Below are 15,605 nucleotides of genomic sequence, written 5' to 3'. Positions count from 1 at the left end.
TATGGTTTCTGAGGATTAAGATTCTTGGAAAAAATTATTGGTTCTATAACTTTACAGTGAGAATTCCTTTGTCTTATACAAAAGTGGCTCCAAGCCAATTTCTGAAACATAATGTAACTTGGTGTGTACGGTTTTAATAAGGGTCTGGTTGTCAATTTTCAAAGCGCCTGATGCACTTATTTTGGCTAATTCAGTATGGTATTGTAATCAAGTTAATTTTCACATTAATAATATTGTTAGCATCATTTATTTCTCACGTTTTGATGGCGGCAGTGGCGGCAGGTCCCGCTTGAAGCCCACGCTGACATCATTAGGGCTGGTTGGCGGACTGTTGTGGTCAACAGGACCGCCATTCAGTTGGTTGATGGAGGGCGGCAACTTGCCCAGGTCCTCCTTTCTGGATAAACAGTTTCCCATTTCTCCTACAGGAGGCTAGCTTCACCTGGAACAGAGTGACGTGTGTGAGTCAAGGCTGTGTTGTGTGAATCAAGATTGAGCAGTTTGAGTCAAGGGTATATTTTGAAACAAGGTTGTGTTGTGTGAGTCAAGGTTGTGTTGTGTGAGTCAAGATTGAGCAGTTTGAGTCAAGGGTATATTTTGAAACAAGGTTGTGTTGTGTGAGTCAAGGTTGTGTTGTGTGAGTCAAGGTTGTGTTGTGCGAGTCAAGGTTGTGTTGTGCGAGTCAAGGTCGTAATGTGTTAGTCAAGGTTGTGTTGTGTGACTCAATCTTGAATTTAGTCAATGTTGTGTTGTGTGAGTCAAGGTTGAATTGTGCAAGTGAAGGTATTGTTGTGAGTCAAAATTGAGCAGTTTGAGTCAAGGGTATATTTTGAAACAAGGTTGTGTTGTGTGTGTCAAGGTTGTGTTGTGTGAGTCAAGATTGAGCTTTGTGAGTCAAAATTGAGTTGTGTGAATCAAGATCATATTTTGAAACAAGGTTGTGTTGTGTGTGTCAAGCTTGTGTTGTGTGATCACTAACATTATTCAAACATATCATACACTGTTGGTATGCACTGTATTTCTGTGTGTGTATGTTCATTAACATATGTGAATATTTGCCAAAAGATCTTATTTTCATTGAGACACCCAATATGAAAAAAAAGTTGGATTTAATTTAACACTGACTTTAAAGTTCAGCCCAATGTTCTCTCTGCATATTCAAAATTACAGTGTACTGCCCAAGGAGCCAGTGACAACATGGAATGAAATAACGGTAATCCTGAAAATGTTAGTTTGATGTTTTGGACATTGCACCTTTAAAGTCGGTCAGTTGACATCATCGAGTCACTACTGTGAAGGATTTAGGTATGTCAACACCCAGTTAAGGAAGCTACTAAGCTAAAGTATCAACTTAATATTTGTGGTGAGATTGAAATACCAAACCATTTCCTTGCTGCGTACAAAATTAATGAGACAATGATTTGGGTCCATTCTGTATGCTTGACTTTCAGCTATAAGAAACTGATCGCCATGATTACAAGATACAGTTGGCCATGTGGTCTAAGGCACTTGAAATCAAGGTACAGACTTACTTCCCTTACATGTGCCAGGATCTGCTACTTGTGGGTTCGAAACCTAGAATTGCTACATTATGAATACTATCCAAGGTTTGTTAGTACAATAACCATGCTCATTGCTTCATTCATAACAAGTCACATTGAACAATTGATATGTTAGTATTGAAATTTCATCTTCATGATCATCCTAACAGCACTTGCAGTATAGTGTGAAGCCCAATTCTGGTGTCCCCCATCATGATTTTGCTGGAATATTGCTAAAAGCTGCATAAAACAATACTCAGTCACTCACTCATTACAGTATCACATAAACTGACTGAGAGAGAGAGTGGATGATCGAGTGAGTGAGAATAAATACATTTTTCAGGGACTTATCTAGGATTAACTAAGTGCCCTTGGCAGGCAAAATGGGAAAACTTCTTATACATTCAAAACTGGAAAACAAATAAAGGTCTTTTTTTCCTATATTGAAAGGTAATTTAACATTTAATTTTAACATTGAATCCAATGCAATAATGTTCAACTATTAGCATTGTAGCCTCTTCCCCTATATTGGTCCTTTTGTCAGTGAAATACAAGTCACCTTAAGAAGCCATAACAGTAGTCATAAATATAATAATATGATATCCCATGACTAGGGAAATGTCTAATTCCAACTTGAGAATTATGACTGACATTTGCTGCAGACCTGGGGCCAAATATTGACCTCTAATCAGCATGATCAGGTCCAGATAAATCACTGGGTTTTTTCAGAAACCAATACTGGTTCCTCAAAACTTTGGCTAGACAACTATGAATCATCAATTTAAAACAATTTAACATAATTATATTGCAATATTCCATCAATGCATGTTCCTTCATTCTGTTTAGGCAATTAGCTTAGAAACTAGCACTTGAATTTTGTATTTTCACTTTTCAGTTGACATTGTACCTGCATTCTTTGAGTGTACCACCATACATGTCATACATATCCTCAGTAACCTGGTAACCTAACAATGATTGTCCAATTTGTACAAAACAGCCTAGGGTTTTTATCCATTTCAAGGAAACCAACCTACTGTTTATTATATCATGTATATCAAAATTTACATGACATAAATATTTTAACAACGAAAGAATCCATCCCCAACCTCGAATCCATTAATTAACCATGCACAGTGTCATCTCTTTCAAAATAACACTGGCAGAATGGTTACAATGAGCTATCAGCCATGACGATAAAAGCCTGGACTGTTTATTACCTCACCATTGTCTGGTTGGGTAGTTTGGCAGCGATTTCTGATTCACTTTAATATTTCCTTTTATCTATACAAACGCAGATACTGAGAAATTACCACTAGTAATAGCATCTATTTGATTTTTAATGTATGGGATTTTCCTACTCACTACCGAATAAATGTGTTGATTATCATGCCATGCCGTAAAGGATGTTCAGTATTGTGTTGCCATGGGTACACTGTTGGATCATATTTCAATACTGTATTCGACGTAATAGGCGCCAAGGGAGCTCTCAAAATTAGAAATAGGGGCTCTTATAAGGATATAATTTGGGTGAAAAAAAAACAGAGTTGAACGATCGTAAATTTCTAGGTTTATGTACCTGAAATGATACAAAAGAAAAGTCTGCGCGTATATTTCACGACAGAAATATTTTTCCAGACTTTAATTGCCCATAATAAAGGGTGTTTATAAGACATGAGTGTGTATTATACACGAATAAAAAGTCTTGTGTACATTGATCAATCGGAAGAGGTGCTAATTGGGATTGTTCACTAGCCAATATATTAGCAAATATCACTGTGGGCGCTTATTACATCAAATACGGTACTTGCTTGATACCATGTGATACTGCAGTAATAATGGTCTCATTATCTCTTCATAATAGAAAATGGTCAAAATGTTACAATTTCAAGTGAATTCAACCTTGAAACATTGCAATAAAAGAAATTAGTGAGAATTGATAAATTAGTAAGGGTTTATCAGCAATAAAACTAGGAGTAAACTGTCTGTAAAAACATCTAATGCATCTCATATTGAGAGAATTAAAAAATCAATGGCACAAATGTATGAACTGACAGAAATACCTGTAGGGTTAGCACTCAAGGTGGTATAAATTGTCTTGTCAACACTGGTAACAAAACAGGCAGACTGTGTGTATTTGCTCACAGCCAAAGAAGACAACAAACATTTGACAACAGCGTAGGTGATGGTGCTGTGGTGGATGCTGATGATGACGGGGGCGATACGGAGGCGAGACGGCCCAGGACATGAGACAACATCATGTGACTACACACACTAACACCAGGGCGACACATTTTTACACGACACAGGTGTCCGTACACACTAAACTCTGGTGTGAACGGTGTCGTTGAACGGAGGAGCCGGTTTGAAGAGCCAAGGTCCAGTTATACATGCAGTTCCTGCTCGTCATGGCTTCATAACATCTAACGAAATAAACAGTTTAGCTCCGCGGCAACAGATTTCGAAATAATAGTTGATAATGGGATATAATCTTTGTTAAACATATATAATGTATCAAAATATTCAGTATCTTAAAACAGGAAAAAGTAGTATCAAGTCTTTGGATGTCAACTTCTAAATAATGAAGAACACAATGTTTCGGATTATACTTACTCCATCATGTGATGAAGGAGTAAAGTATATACTCCAAAACCATGAAAATGTTGTATTCCACATAATAAAGAAGTTGACATCCGTAAATGCTCTTCCTCAGGTAAACGTTGTTGTCTATTTGACACTCAAAGGTAAACTGTCAGTCTTTATATTGTGATTTTTCAGAAACACTTCACTAAAATCTTTATTTCATGGAGCTTAATTGGACCCTTGCATGCCTTTGGCTTCTGAAAACATTTTATTTATTTTTTCAAATTAAAGTTTAAAAAATTAAAAATTAAAATTCTGACTAGAAATTTTGAACTTTTAAGCAAATTCTGTTGAAATGATTATTTACATTCCTCATTACAGTTGTACGCCAGATTGAATGGGAAATTGTTGATTTGAGTTACAAATGTGCTATTTGATATCAAAAGATGTTTGTGGAGGTCCACTATCCATTATTTACTGTGAAACTTCCTTCACAAGAGACGACCGCTTCCATGGTCTAGTGGTAGGGCATCCGCACAGAGAGCGGAAGGTCAGGGGTTTGATCCCCGGACGCGTCATACCAAAAGACGTTAAAAGATGGTACTTGTTGTTATCCTGTCTGGCGCTCGGCATTAAGGGGCTAAAACAAGGACTGGTCGGCTCGGAGTCAGTATACTGTGTCTGAGTTGGGTATTTATGTTAAACTGCGGCATGGTATCTCAGTGAGCTAGCACTATAAATAGGGATCAGTCCGGACTGAGTACAATCAGCCACACACACACACACACACACACACACACACACACACACACACACACACACACACACACACACACACACACACACACACACACACACACACACACACACACACACACACACACACATGCATTTCGCTATATAAGTGCAATAATCTTGGACGCGACGTTAAACCCAATTTCACCTCACCTCACCACCTTCACAAGAGGACAAGAATCGCAAACATGGCTGACAATTGTCTTTCAAACCTTATGCTAGTTTAAAAACAGATTCTGTTCTAGCTATAAAAAGTATTCAGGATGGATCATTAACACCTTCATATAAGCCTGAAAACAATGCATGGGACATCCTGAAATAAAAACAGGAAATATTTTCAAGAGCTACAACTGTCATCACTTCAAATTGAGTGACAGCAGGGCCCTGGAAAAAGCTGACAGGAGGATCATCCAGTCTGACAGCAACAAGGGTCGTGTCAAATTATCTCTAACACACAATTCGGGGCAAATGTTATAATCATGATACATTCAGTGTGGTCTGGATCCCCAACTGCCTCATCTGGCTAGGTATGACATATAAGCTGTAGTTATATGAAAAAATCGAGCATTCTTTAACTTCTTTTGAGGAGTATATATCTCCATTCTTATATATGAGATGGGTAAACTAACAGTTTCAAATACAATTCCTCCGATCGTTGCATCAAAACTCTATGAAGTTATATTATTGTCTATTTTGTGACTTAATCACCAGCAGATTGGCACGTGATTGCTGATCCCTGCTTATACTCTTAAGACCCGTGAAGATTCCGGGGTAGAATAGGTCTTCAGCGACCCATGCTTGCCATAAAAGGTGACTATGCTTGTCGTAAAAGGCGACTAAGGGGATCAGGTGGTCAGGCTCGCTGACTTGGTTGATGCATGTCATTGATCCCAATTGCGTGGATCGATGCTCATGATATTAATCACTGGATTGTCTGGTCCAGACCCGATTATTTACAGAAACAAACAAACCAAACCAAACCAAAACCTGCTTATACTCAGTAATCTTAATTTCTGCATATAACATGTATAAAACAATGCATAGCAGAACTGGAAAAACAATTTTAATGGGGAATCATCATATCTACTGATATTTTATCTCAAATTTCACATTTTTATTGACCAATTGAAGTTTATCATCTGTAGTTTTTTTACAGCGCATATGATGTTGACCGATAGCGCTCGATCACCCCTTCAGGTCGCATATACACTAATCAACAACAAAAACACACGTCAGTCTGGCTGCACCTCTTTTATATCGATTGTTTATGCTATCCGGTCCACATCATATGGGTCTGAGGTTTTAATATCTAGCAAGTTCTTTCCCGAAAATATCCAGTTGGCAAATTAAAACTGACCAGTTTGCACTTTTCCAAATCAGACATTTTGCAGTCACCACCCAACAAAATATATATATATGTGATGCCTGTATTCAATCAGTAAATAAACATATTCATGTAAGCAAGCGAAAAAGGCTACCCTGGCTAAGTACACTTATCATGTTATGCATATTTGCACAAAGCAACTCATGGTTAAATTGGGTTATGGTGATTTACTGTGTGTATGTGACGCAAACACGCTGCTTATCTGAAGCTCTGTATAAATCATTCCTGGCCCCAATCATTTGTAACCTGGGCTTTGTCCAGTAGACAGGGTAGTGGTTCAACCCTGCCATTGCTCTCTTGGTCCCAAGCTTTACAAATCTATTCACTTTCCAATTAAAATATATCCTTAAAAACTAATCCCACCCTTTAATTTTGCTTAATTTACATGAATAAAAATACAGTAAACTACGGTTACAACGAACTCAAAGGGATGACTAATTTTAGTTCGCAATAACCGTAGTTCGTTATAAGCATATATACAGCATATATACAACAAATGTCTGGGACTAATAAAGAAGTTTGTTAAATCGGTCAGTTCGTTATAAGCGTGTTCGCTATAAATGTAGTTTACTGTATGTCCCAAACCAGAAATGTCCACCACCCCCAAATTGAAGCATTAGCAATGAGGAATATTTAGTTTAATTTGGGTCTTAACTTAGTGATGTAGCTAAATATATTAGTAATCACTGTTAGCCATCTTTCTGAACTTATTTTATCACCCCAAACGCTCAAACTTTGCACACTTCCCCATCACAAGCTAATAATAAATTGGTTGTAGATCTGCCCCAAACTCACATTTACAGTTTCATTCATAATGGGAATCTATCATACACCTGAGCAGACCATATTAAGCATCCATGTACACCGTCATCATTTCACATCGTCATCCTTGTACAAATATCATCCGTATCATCCTTGAACACAATCATCCCTGAACACAATCATCCTTTTCATACCGTCATCCTTAAACAAAATCATCGTTGTACACTATTATCCTTGTACACGCTCACTCTTGTACACCATCTTCCCTGAACACAATCATTCTTGTACACCATCTTCCCTGAACACAATCATCCTTGTACACCATCTTCCCTGTACACAATCATCCTTGTACACCATCTTCCCTGAACACAATCATCCTTGTACACCATCTTCCCTGAACACAATCATCCTTTTCATACCGTCATCCTTGGTACAAAATCGTCCTTGTACACTATTATCCTTGTACACCCTCACTCTTGTACATCATCTTCCCTGAACACAATCATCCTTGTACACCATCTTCCCTGAACACAATCATCCTTGTACACCATCTTCCCTGAACACAATCATCCTTGAACACCATCTTCCCTGAACACAATCATCCTTGTACACCATCTTCCCTGAACACAATCATCCTTGTACACCATCTTCCCTGAACACAATCATCCTTGAACACCATCTTCCCTGAACACAATCATCCTTGTACACCATCTTCCCTGAACACAATCATCCTTGTACACCATCTTCCCTGAACACCATATTCCTTGTACACCATATTCCCTGAAAACAATCATCCTTGTACACCATATTCCCTGAACACAATCATCCTTGTACACCATCTTCCCTGAACACAATCATCCTTGTACACCATCTTCCCTGAACACAATCATCCTTGTACACCATCTTCCCTGAACACAATCATCCTTGTACACCATCTTCCCTGAACACAATCATCCTTGTACACCATCTTCCATGAACACAATCATTCTTGTACACCATCTTCCCTGAACACAATCATCCTTGTACACCATCTTCCCTGAACACAATCATCCTTGTACACCATCTTCCCTGAACACAATCATTCTTGTACACCATCTTCCCTGAACACAATCATCCTTGTACACCATCTTCCCTGAACACAATCATCCTTGTACACCATCTTCCCTGAACACAATCATCCTTGTACATCATCTTCCCTGAACACAATCATCCTTGTACACCATCTTCCCTGAACACAATCATTCTTGTATACCATCTTCCCTGAACACAATCATCCTTGTACACCATCTTCCCTGAACACAATCATCCTTGTACACCATCTTCCCTGAACACAATCATCCTTGTACACCATCTTCCCTGAACACAATCATCCTTGTACACCATATTCCCTGAACACAATCATCCTTGTACACCATCTTTCCTGAACACAATCATCCTTGTACACTATCTTCCCTGAACACAATCATCCTTGTACACCATCTTCCCTGAACACAATCATCCTTGTACACCATCTTCCCTGAACACAATCATCCTTGTACACCATCTTCCCTGAACACAATCATCCTTGAACACCATCTACCCTGAACACAATCATCCTTGTACACCATCTTCCCTGAACACAATCATCCTTGAACAGCATCTTCCCTGAACACAATCATCCTTGAACAGCATCTTCCCTGAACACAATCATCCTTGTACACCATCTTCCCTGAACACCATATTCCTTGTACACCATCTTCCCTGAACACAATCATCCTTGTACACCATCTTCCCTGAACACAATCATCCTTGTACACCATCTTCCCTGAACACAATCATCCTTGTACACCATATTCCCTGAACACAATCATCCTTGTACACCATCTTTCCTGAACACAATCATCCTTGAACACCATATTCCTTGTACACCATGATCAATTCCGACACTGTTGCCACGACTGCTCCATACAAGGCCATAACTGGTTCAGTCAGTAGAGGTGCACCGACTGATCAAACTTTCAATACATCAAAGGTCTTTATGGACTGACAGTAATAAATCGATGACAACATCAAATACCAAAACATAAATACCGCCAAACACCACCATTAGTAAATAGCAAGGTTGAAATGCAGTATGAACAGACACATAATATTAGTCTCACCGACAATATAATGACACGCATCAGCCGAAATTGATAGATATTGATTCATAAATTGGTTAATCATCTGGACATTAAGTCTTCAAACTAGTACTGATCGATAGTTTGGATTCATGAAGCCTCACAATCATTCAGTACTGGTGCTGTCTTAAAATAACATTTAGATTTGAAAAACACAAAAAAACTTGTTGATAGCAATTGAAGTGGCAGAAACTAACAGTTCTCGTCAACTGGTCCTTACAATGATAACATATAGCGAAACCCTTACAATGGGCAAATTTCTACTCAGTAGTCCTGATACCTTAACTATCACTCAATTTGGCAAGGACGATAAGTGTCAATTTCTCATGCTAAGCAATTTTAATTATTATGTCGTCCCAGTCGTGACACTTTTGAAAAGTGAGATTCCCATTCAACCCCAAGACTCACAGCCGCACATGTTGGTAACAATTCCCAAATTGGACAAGAGTTTGTGTCAGTGAGTTGGGCTTTACGCCGCTTTTAACAGTATTCCAGTTATATCATGTTATATCACAGTGTGTTAGCTTATTGTGGGAGGAAAGCCCGAAGTGATGCAGGTCTCAGACATTTACCACTTCGGTGAAACCCACGAGCACGGGTGTGGTGCTGACAAACCCAGAAACATGATTGGGGCAAACCGGGATTCGAACCCACAATCATAAGTTTCTGGCGTGCCCAAGGGACGCAACACTGCACAGTGAATTGCGGCGCCTCAGACGACTGAGCCACCCGTGCCCCCAAATTGGACAAGAGAGGATGTAATGTGTACGTGTAACCATGGTAACAGGAAGCTGACTGCCTGGCAATGGACCACTGATTTCTGCATGTAGCACAAAAACTTCTCTACAAGTGTTACTTATGAAAATAAAACAAAATTAAGCACAGTTATTGACCATTATTGAATGACATGAAAAAATATCATAAGAATAGTAATAATCGGTCCAATTTGGAGAATTATGCGTGAAATTTGAGCAATATATTCTGTTTTTGACAGCGAATTTCTCCTATGTGCATATTTTTCAGAAACTTACAGTTAGTATTTTCCGTATTTTTCAAATGTTACATGTTACCGTTGAAACTGGAGTTACGGCCATGTAGAGTTTGAGGTAACTTATGTTGTGATGACAACAGGACAAAGGACATGCTTAGTTGACACTACTGCACTGAATGCAATGCTACCATGTCAAAATACATGGGAATTTAGGAAAATAAAAACTATTCACAAGCTGCATAAACAAAATTACATTTTTCCCCAACTCACCTACCAAGGGCAGTTAGTTAGGTGATAGATAAATCCCTGGTGTTTGTTGTGTCGTGTATACAAACATCGTGATCCTTGTTTATACACACAATGAAGACTTCAAAACAAACGACATCAAACAACTTAAAATAAACAATAGCTCCGGGTACATTCTCTCACGAAGTAAAAACCCATTAATGCTGCTTGTATATTTCCTTCAGGCAACTGAAAGAATATTTGTGTCAAAGTCTATTTAGCTGGAGTCAGTGAGTGAGAGTAGTTTGGTTTGGTTTTTTGTTGTTGGTTTTTTTAACGCTTCTCTCAGCGATATTCCAGCTATATGATGGGTCTGTAAATAATCAAGTCTAGACCAGACAATCCAGTGATAGACATCATAATTATCGATCCACGCAATTGGGATGCGATGACAGTCATCAACCAAGTCAGCAGGCCTGACCTCCGGACCTCGGTTAGTCGAATCTTACGACAAGCATAGTCACCTTTTAGAGCGAGCGAGCGAGTGAGTGAGTGGGTGAGTGAGTGAGCGAGCGAGCGACATAGTGCTTCACACTGTGTTTAGCAATATTCTTAAAGGGCTTCATACATTGTACCCATGTGGGGAACTGATTGCTGTCAAGCGAACCCTTTAACCAGAAAGCTACCCCACTTGCCCTTATGTCTCAGTACAAACCAAAAGTAAATTTATAGAATTGATTGATCAAATCAACAAGCATTGAACACACCAGGTGCGACCACACTATCACATCAACAATTACAGGAAAAACCACCTCTGACTTGCTGAAGAAATATGCAGTTTAAATCTAATGATGTCAGTCTTTATTCCCGCTTGATCGGGCGACTAACGGGATCGGGTGGTCAGGCACGCTGACTTGGTTGATGCCAATCATCGTATCCCAATTGTGTAGAACAATGCTCATGATATCAATCGCTGGATTGTCTGGTCCAGGCTTGATGATTTACACACTGCCGTCATACAGCTGGAATATTGCTGAGTGCAACATTAAACAACAAACAAACTTGTCACCATTAATACACAGCTGATGGTTATGTAACCAAGTCACTAAGCCTCATCACACCCAGTCCATCAGTCACCACTTGCTGAAGACCGATTCTAACCAGGACCTTCACAACATAGGCTGCTGAGGATCCATTCTTACCCAAGATCCCCGAAGGACTGGTCCATTTACAAAGAGAACAAATTTCTACTGTGCTCCCATGACACTACAGACGACCCAGGCTGTTTAGTGGTTGGTAGAACAGTGACCAAAGCATACCCTACAGTATCGGGCCACAAAGTTCGGTCAAATCAACGAGCAATAAAAACACCGGCCAAGTTAAGGGTGAGAAGACACTGACCCTGTCATTAATCATATCAAACATGTCAAACATGTCAAGGCAGGATGGACGTAAAAAATACATAAAATGAAACTGAATTTTTTCATAGTTAGGCCAGGCGTTATATATTTTTCGGAACACGGACCCGCCGAGTCTAATTTTTGAGAAAATGTAAACAAAAAAATCAGATTTCCATATTTTTTTTCCCCCGCCGTTAGCCTTTTAATAAAAAACATATGAATTTACCGTTGTAAACTAGAAAAGAGATACATAATCGATCTTTGTTGATCTCGAAGCCGAACACGAATAGCCTCCCTTGATAATTGTCCATGTTGTAAGTTGTAGAATTTTTATTGTTACAAGGGGCTTTATCATCACAAATGGCGGTCTTTTGAGCACAGAATATGTTCATAAAGTATGCCAGATGCAAAAAAAATGCATCTGGCTTTTTCATGAATTTTTTTTCCCCTCCTCCAACTCTGGACTTTGGGCTGAAAAATCCGTAATCCTAAAAATAAAAAAAGCTTGGCCTTAGGCATTTAATCTTTTATGTTTTGGTTTAGAGATCTGTGAAACATAGCAACTTTAAACAAGTATTTGTCACAGAGTGACGAAATATCCCCCGCCATATACACCATAGTACCAAATATGAAGACAATCCAGCAATTAGTTCTTGAGATATTGTGGCAACACCGTTTTCCAACTCCAAAAGCAGATTTGCCTGCTGTGACCTTGAAAATGGGGTCAAGGTCACCAAAACCGACTGGTGTCTGCGGTGTCTGTATATACACCATAGTTCCAAATATGAAGACAATCCAGTGTTTAGTTCTTGAGATATCGCGGCAACACCGTTTTCCAACTCTAAAAGCAGATTTGTCTGCTGTGACCTTGAAAATGGGATCAAGGTCACCAAAACCGACTGGTGTCTGCGGAGTCTGTATATACACCATAGTTCCAAATATGAAGACAATCCAGTGTTTAGTTCTTGAGATATCGCGGCAACACCGTTTTCCAACTCTAAAAGCAGATTTGTCTGCTGTGACCTTGAAAATGGGATCAAGGTCACCAAAACCGACTGGTGTCTGCGGAGTCTGTATATACACCATAGTTCCAAATATGCAGACAATCCAGTGTTTAGTTCTTGAGATATCGTGGCAACAAACAGGTGGGACGTACGGACGGACGTACGGACGGACGGACAGACGGACGTACGGACGGACGGACGGACGTACGGACGGTCGTGAATACTATATCCCCCGCTTCGCGCTTTCGCGCGGCGGGGGATAAAAAAAATCAAAATGACTTTTCAGATATTACTGACTCTAACATGTCTGGAAATAAGTTAACATGAAATATTAGTTTGTGTTGAAAGGAGGATTCATTTCGAAATATGAAACACATAGTGAAGTGTTAACCGCAAAGTTTGAGTGAGTGAGTGAGTTGGGTTTAACACCGATTTTAACATTATTCCAGTTATCTTAGGCATGTTAGCTTCATATGGGAGGAACGCCTGAAGTGATGCAGGAATTGCAGGACCTTAGACGACTAGGCCACCCGTGCACGTCACAAAATTTGAAGCAAAGTAGACATACATGTAGACATGTATAAGAGTTACTGCCCTTCCATATCCAAATCCACCTGTGCAGTCATTTAGCATGTTTCGGTGGGAAAATGGCAACATTCATCTGCCTCATGAGGGCAGTCAAGAGATTTGTTTTTGCAACCACCAACATTGTAGAACAAAATATATTTCCATAAACAACCCAAAAACAAAATAATCATCTCATTGAGCTTTAGTCGCGACAAAAACCTACCATGCTACCGTCCACAACACTGTGCTCATCAAGGGATGAAACCAACACTGAATTAAACAATGCAGGAAATTAAACTATTTCCACAAAATAGTACCGGACATAAAAACTCCGAGCAGGCCTCAAAGTGATGCCGATCTGTGATAAACATTTCCTCCTTTCGACCCTATGTTCCAAAAAGAGGCCGAAAAATTACTTTAAAATCCAAAGGCCTATACTCATGTCAAGTTGAACTATACCTGATGAAGAGGGAAGAAGTCCCGCTGAAATGTCACAAACAATTGTCATCCCAAACAATCGTCATGTCTTCGTGTCTTTATGTCAATACAGATATAAGGAAGAAACTGAAGTCAGAGACACAACCAGTCTGTCACATGAGAAGCGCCTTGTGCTTCCATCCTAACTTGGAGCACTGGGTACGGAATGTGGAGTGCAGACACTGTGGCCGAGATAAGGCCAATCTGGAATGGGTCATCTCTGGGACTGCACTGTTCTTCTGAAGCTAGGCTGAGACATTCATGAAGTGGGCAGACACTGCTGTTCATCAACTTGCAGGACTGACCTCAGCTAAACCTGATGTGCTTAGGGTTGAACCTAACAGTGTCCAAAATAACTGCCAGTCTGTCAGCCTGCCCTTAGTCTGTCATACAGACCCTGATACAAATATATCCAATATAGCCCATGCAAGTCTACAATGTTTGGCAAGTCCAGATTACTGCAGTATCTGAAATTTAAGAGAGTCTCTGGGCTCCTTTTTATTATATATCTATTAAGAAAATTTAACAACTGTTTTTTTCTGTAAGATATGTTCATGTAAGAGACGCGATGTTCGTCCAGCCTGCCCTTGCCTTGGTACTTATCTGTCGGGCTGCATGAAATTTTCCTCCACCTGCCCGCCAGATAATTTTAAGATTACATACTTATCAGTTTTATAACAACTCCTTGTAGATTCTCCAGTCATTGTTTGCATCCCTTCTACTGAATCAAGACAAGACTTATCTCTTAGTTTTTGCAATTTTTCAATATTTATAACGTCTTAATCATGTTAATGGGAGGGGGGGGGGGGGGGGGGGGGACTTTGATGATGGGGAGGCAACACTCATGGTTCACCTGAGTGCCCAACTGTCTTGTTGGGTTTTAAGATTATTTATTATGTATCTACAGAAGGTTCCTTTTAGCTAGGTTTTTTCGCACAGAGGCTGGTTTGTTTGTCTAATCATGTTGAGACAGGTCACAAATACAGTATAAGTCAACAATGTACAACATAATTGTACATAACCATGATAACAATGGTTGTCAGGGCACCCTCTGGTTTTCTGTGCAATCTAAAATATAAAGTCCCTGACATACTTATCGATCACTTCTCTCAATGTCATCACTACAGTTTCAACCAAATACTTTATTAACTTTATTCATGCAATACTGCTTCCACCACCGACTTAATCTTACAAATTAGTTCAGACTACTCTAAACTACTCGAATCAAACTGCTCGGAACTGTATAGGTGTGAAAAAAACAATCAAAACCTAAACATTAAAACATACATACTCAGTAAGTGTTGCCTTTTTCGCTTCCTTGTGAATTCCTGTTACTCGACAGACACAATTAAGTGGTACATCCAACATATCCTCTTCCTATCACAAAACCGTAACCATGGTGATACGATAAAGTTACTCTTCATTTAGTCTTCGGTACCCGAGAGAAGCTTGGCGCTCCTGGGGGATACATACACAAGCATCCATGTCCAATTACTAGAATCGGAAAAAAGCCTGAGCAATTTCAACTCCATCCATTGAACAAAAGGAGGAAGTTTCTCCTCATGCAATAATTAGGAAACACGATCCAGCTTATAAAACAATCTCTCAGATGTCTGATATGGAGCAAGCCCAGCAATATCAGGCACACTGCATCTGGCCAGCGTTAATGAACCCAGGTCTGAAGCAGGTCAATGAATAGGCTACACTGGGTGGGTGGGAC

The 15,605-nt window shown here is 39.5% G+C and overlaps 1 protein-coding gene across 1 annotated transcript in view; it reads right to left on the bottom strand.

Moving 5' to 3' along the window:
* Positions 1-15,605, bottom strand: part of LOC124114468 (tyrosine-protein kinase SRK2-like) — a 59,206-nt gene that overhangs the window by 19,696 nt on the left and 23,905 nt on the right. Inside the window, exon 2 of the mRNA XM_046475037.2 lies at positions 258-442. Coding sequence (XP_046330993.2) covers positions 258-417 — 160 coding nt within the window. The 5' untranslated portion in view covers positions 418-442. The remainder of the gene's footprint in view (positions 1-257; positions 443-15,605) is intronic.

Source organism: Haliotis rufescens, unplaced genomic scaffold (assembly GCF_023055435.1).
Source record: "Haliotis rufescens isolate VD_foot unplaced genomic scaffold, xgHalRufe1.0.p SCAF_2, whole genome shotgun sequence".
NCBI lineage: Eukaryota > Metazoa > Mollusca > Gastropoda > Lepetellida > Haliotidae > Haliotis > Haliotis rufescens.
The sequence above is the reverse complement of the archived record's forward strand: the minus strand, read 5'-3'. Positions and strand labels throughout refer to the sequence as shown.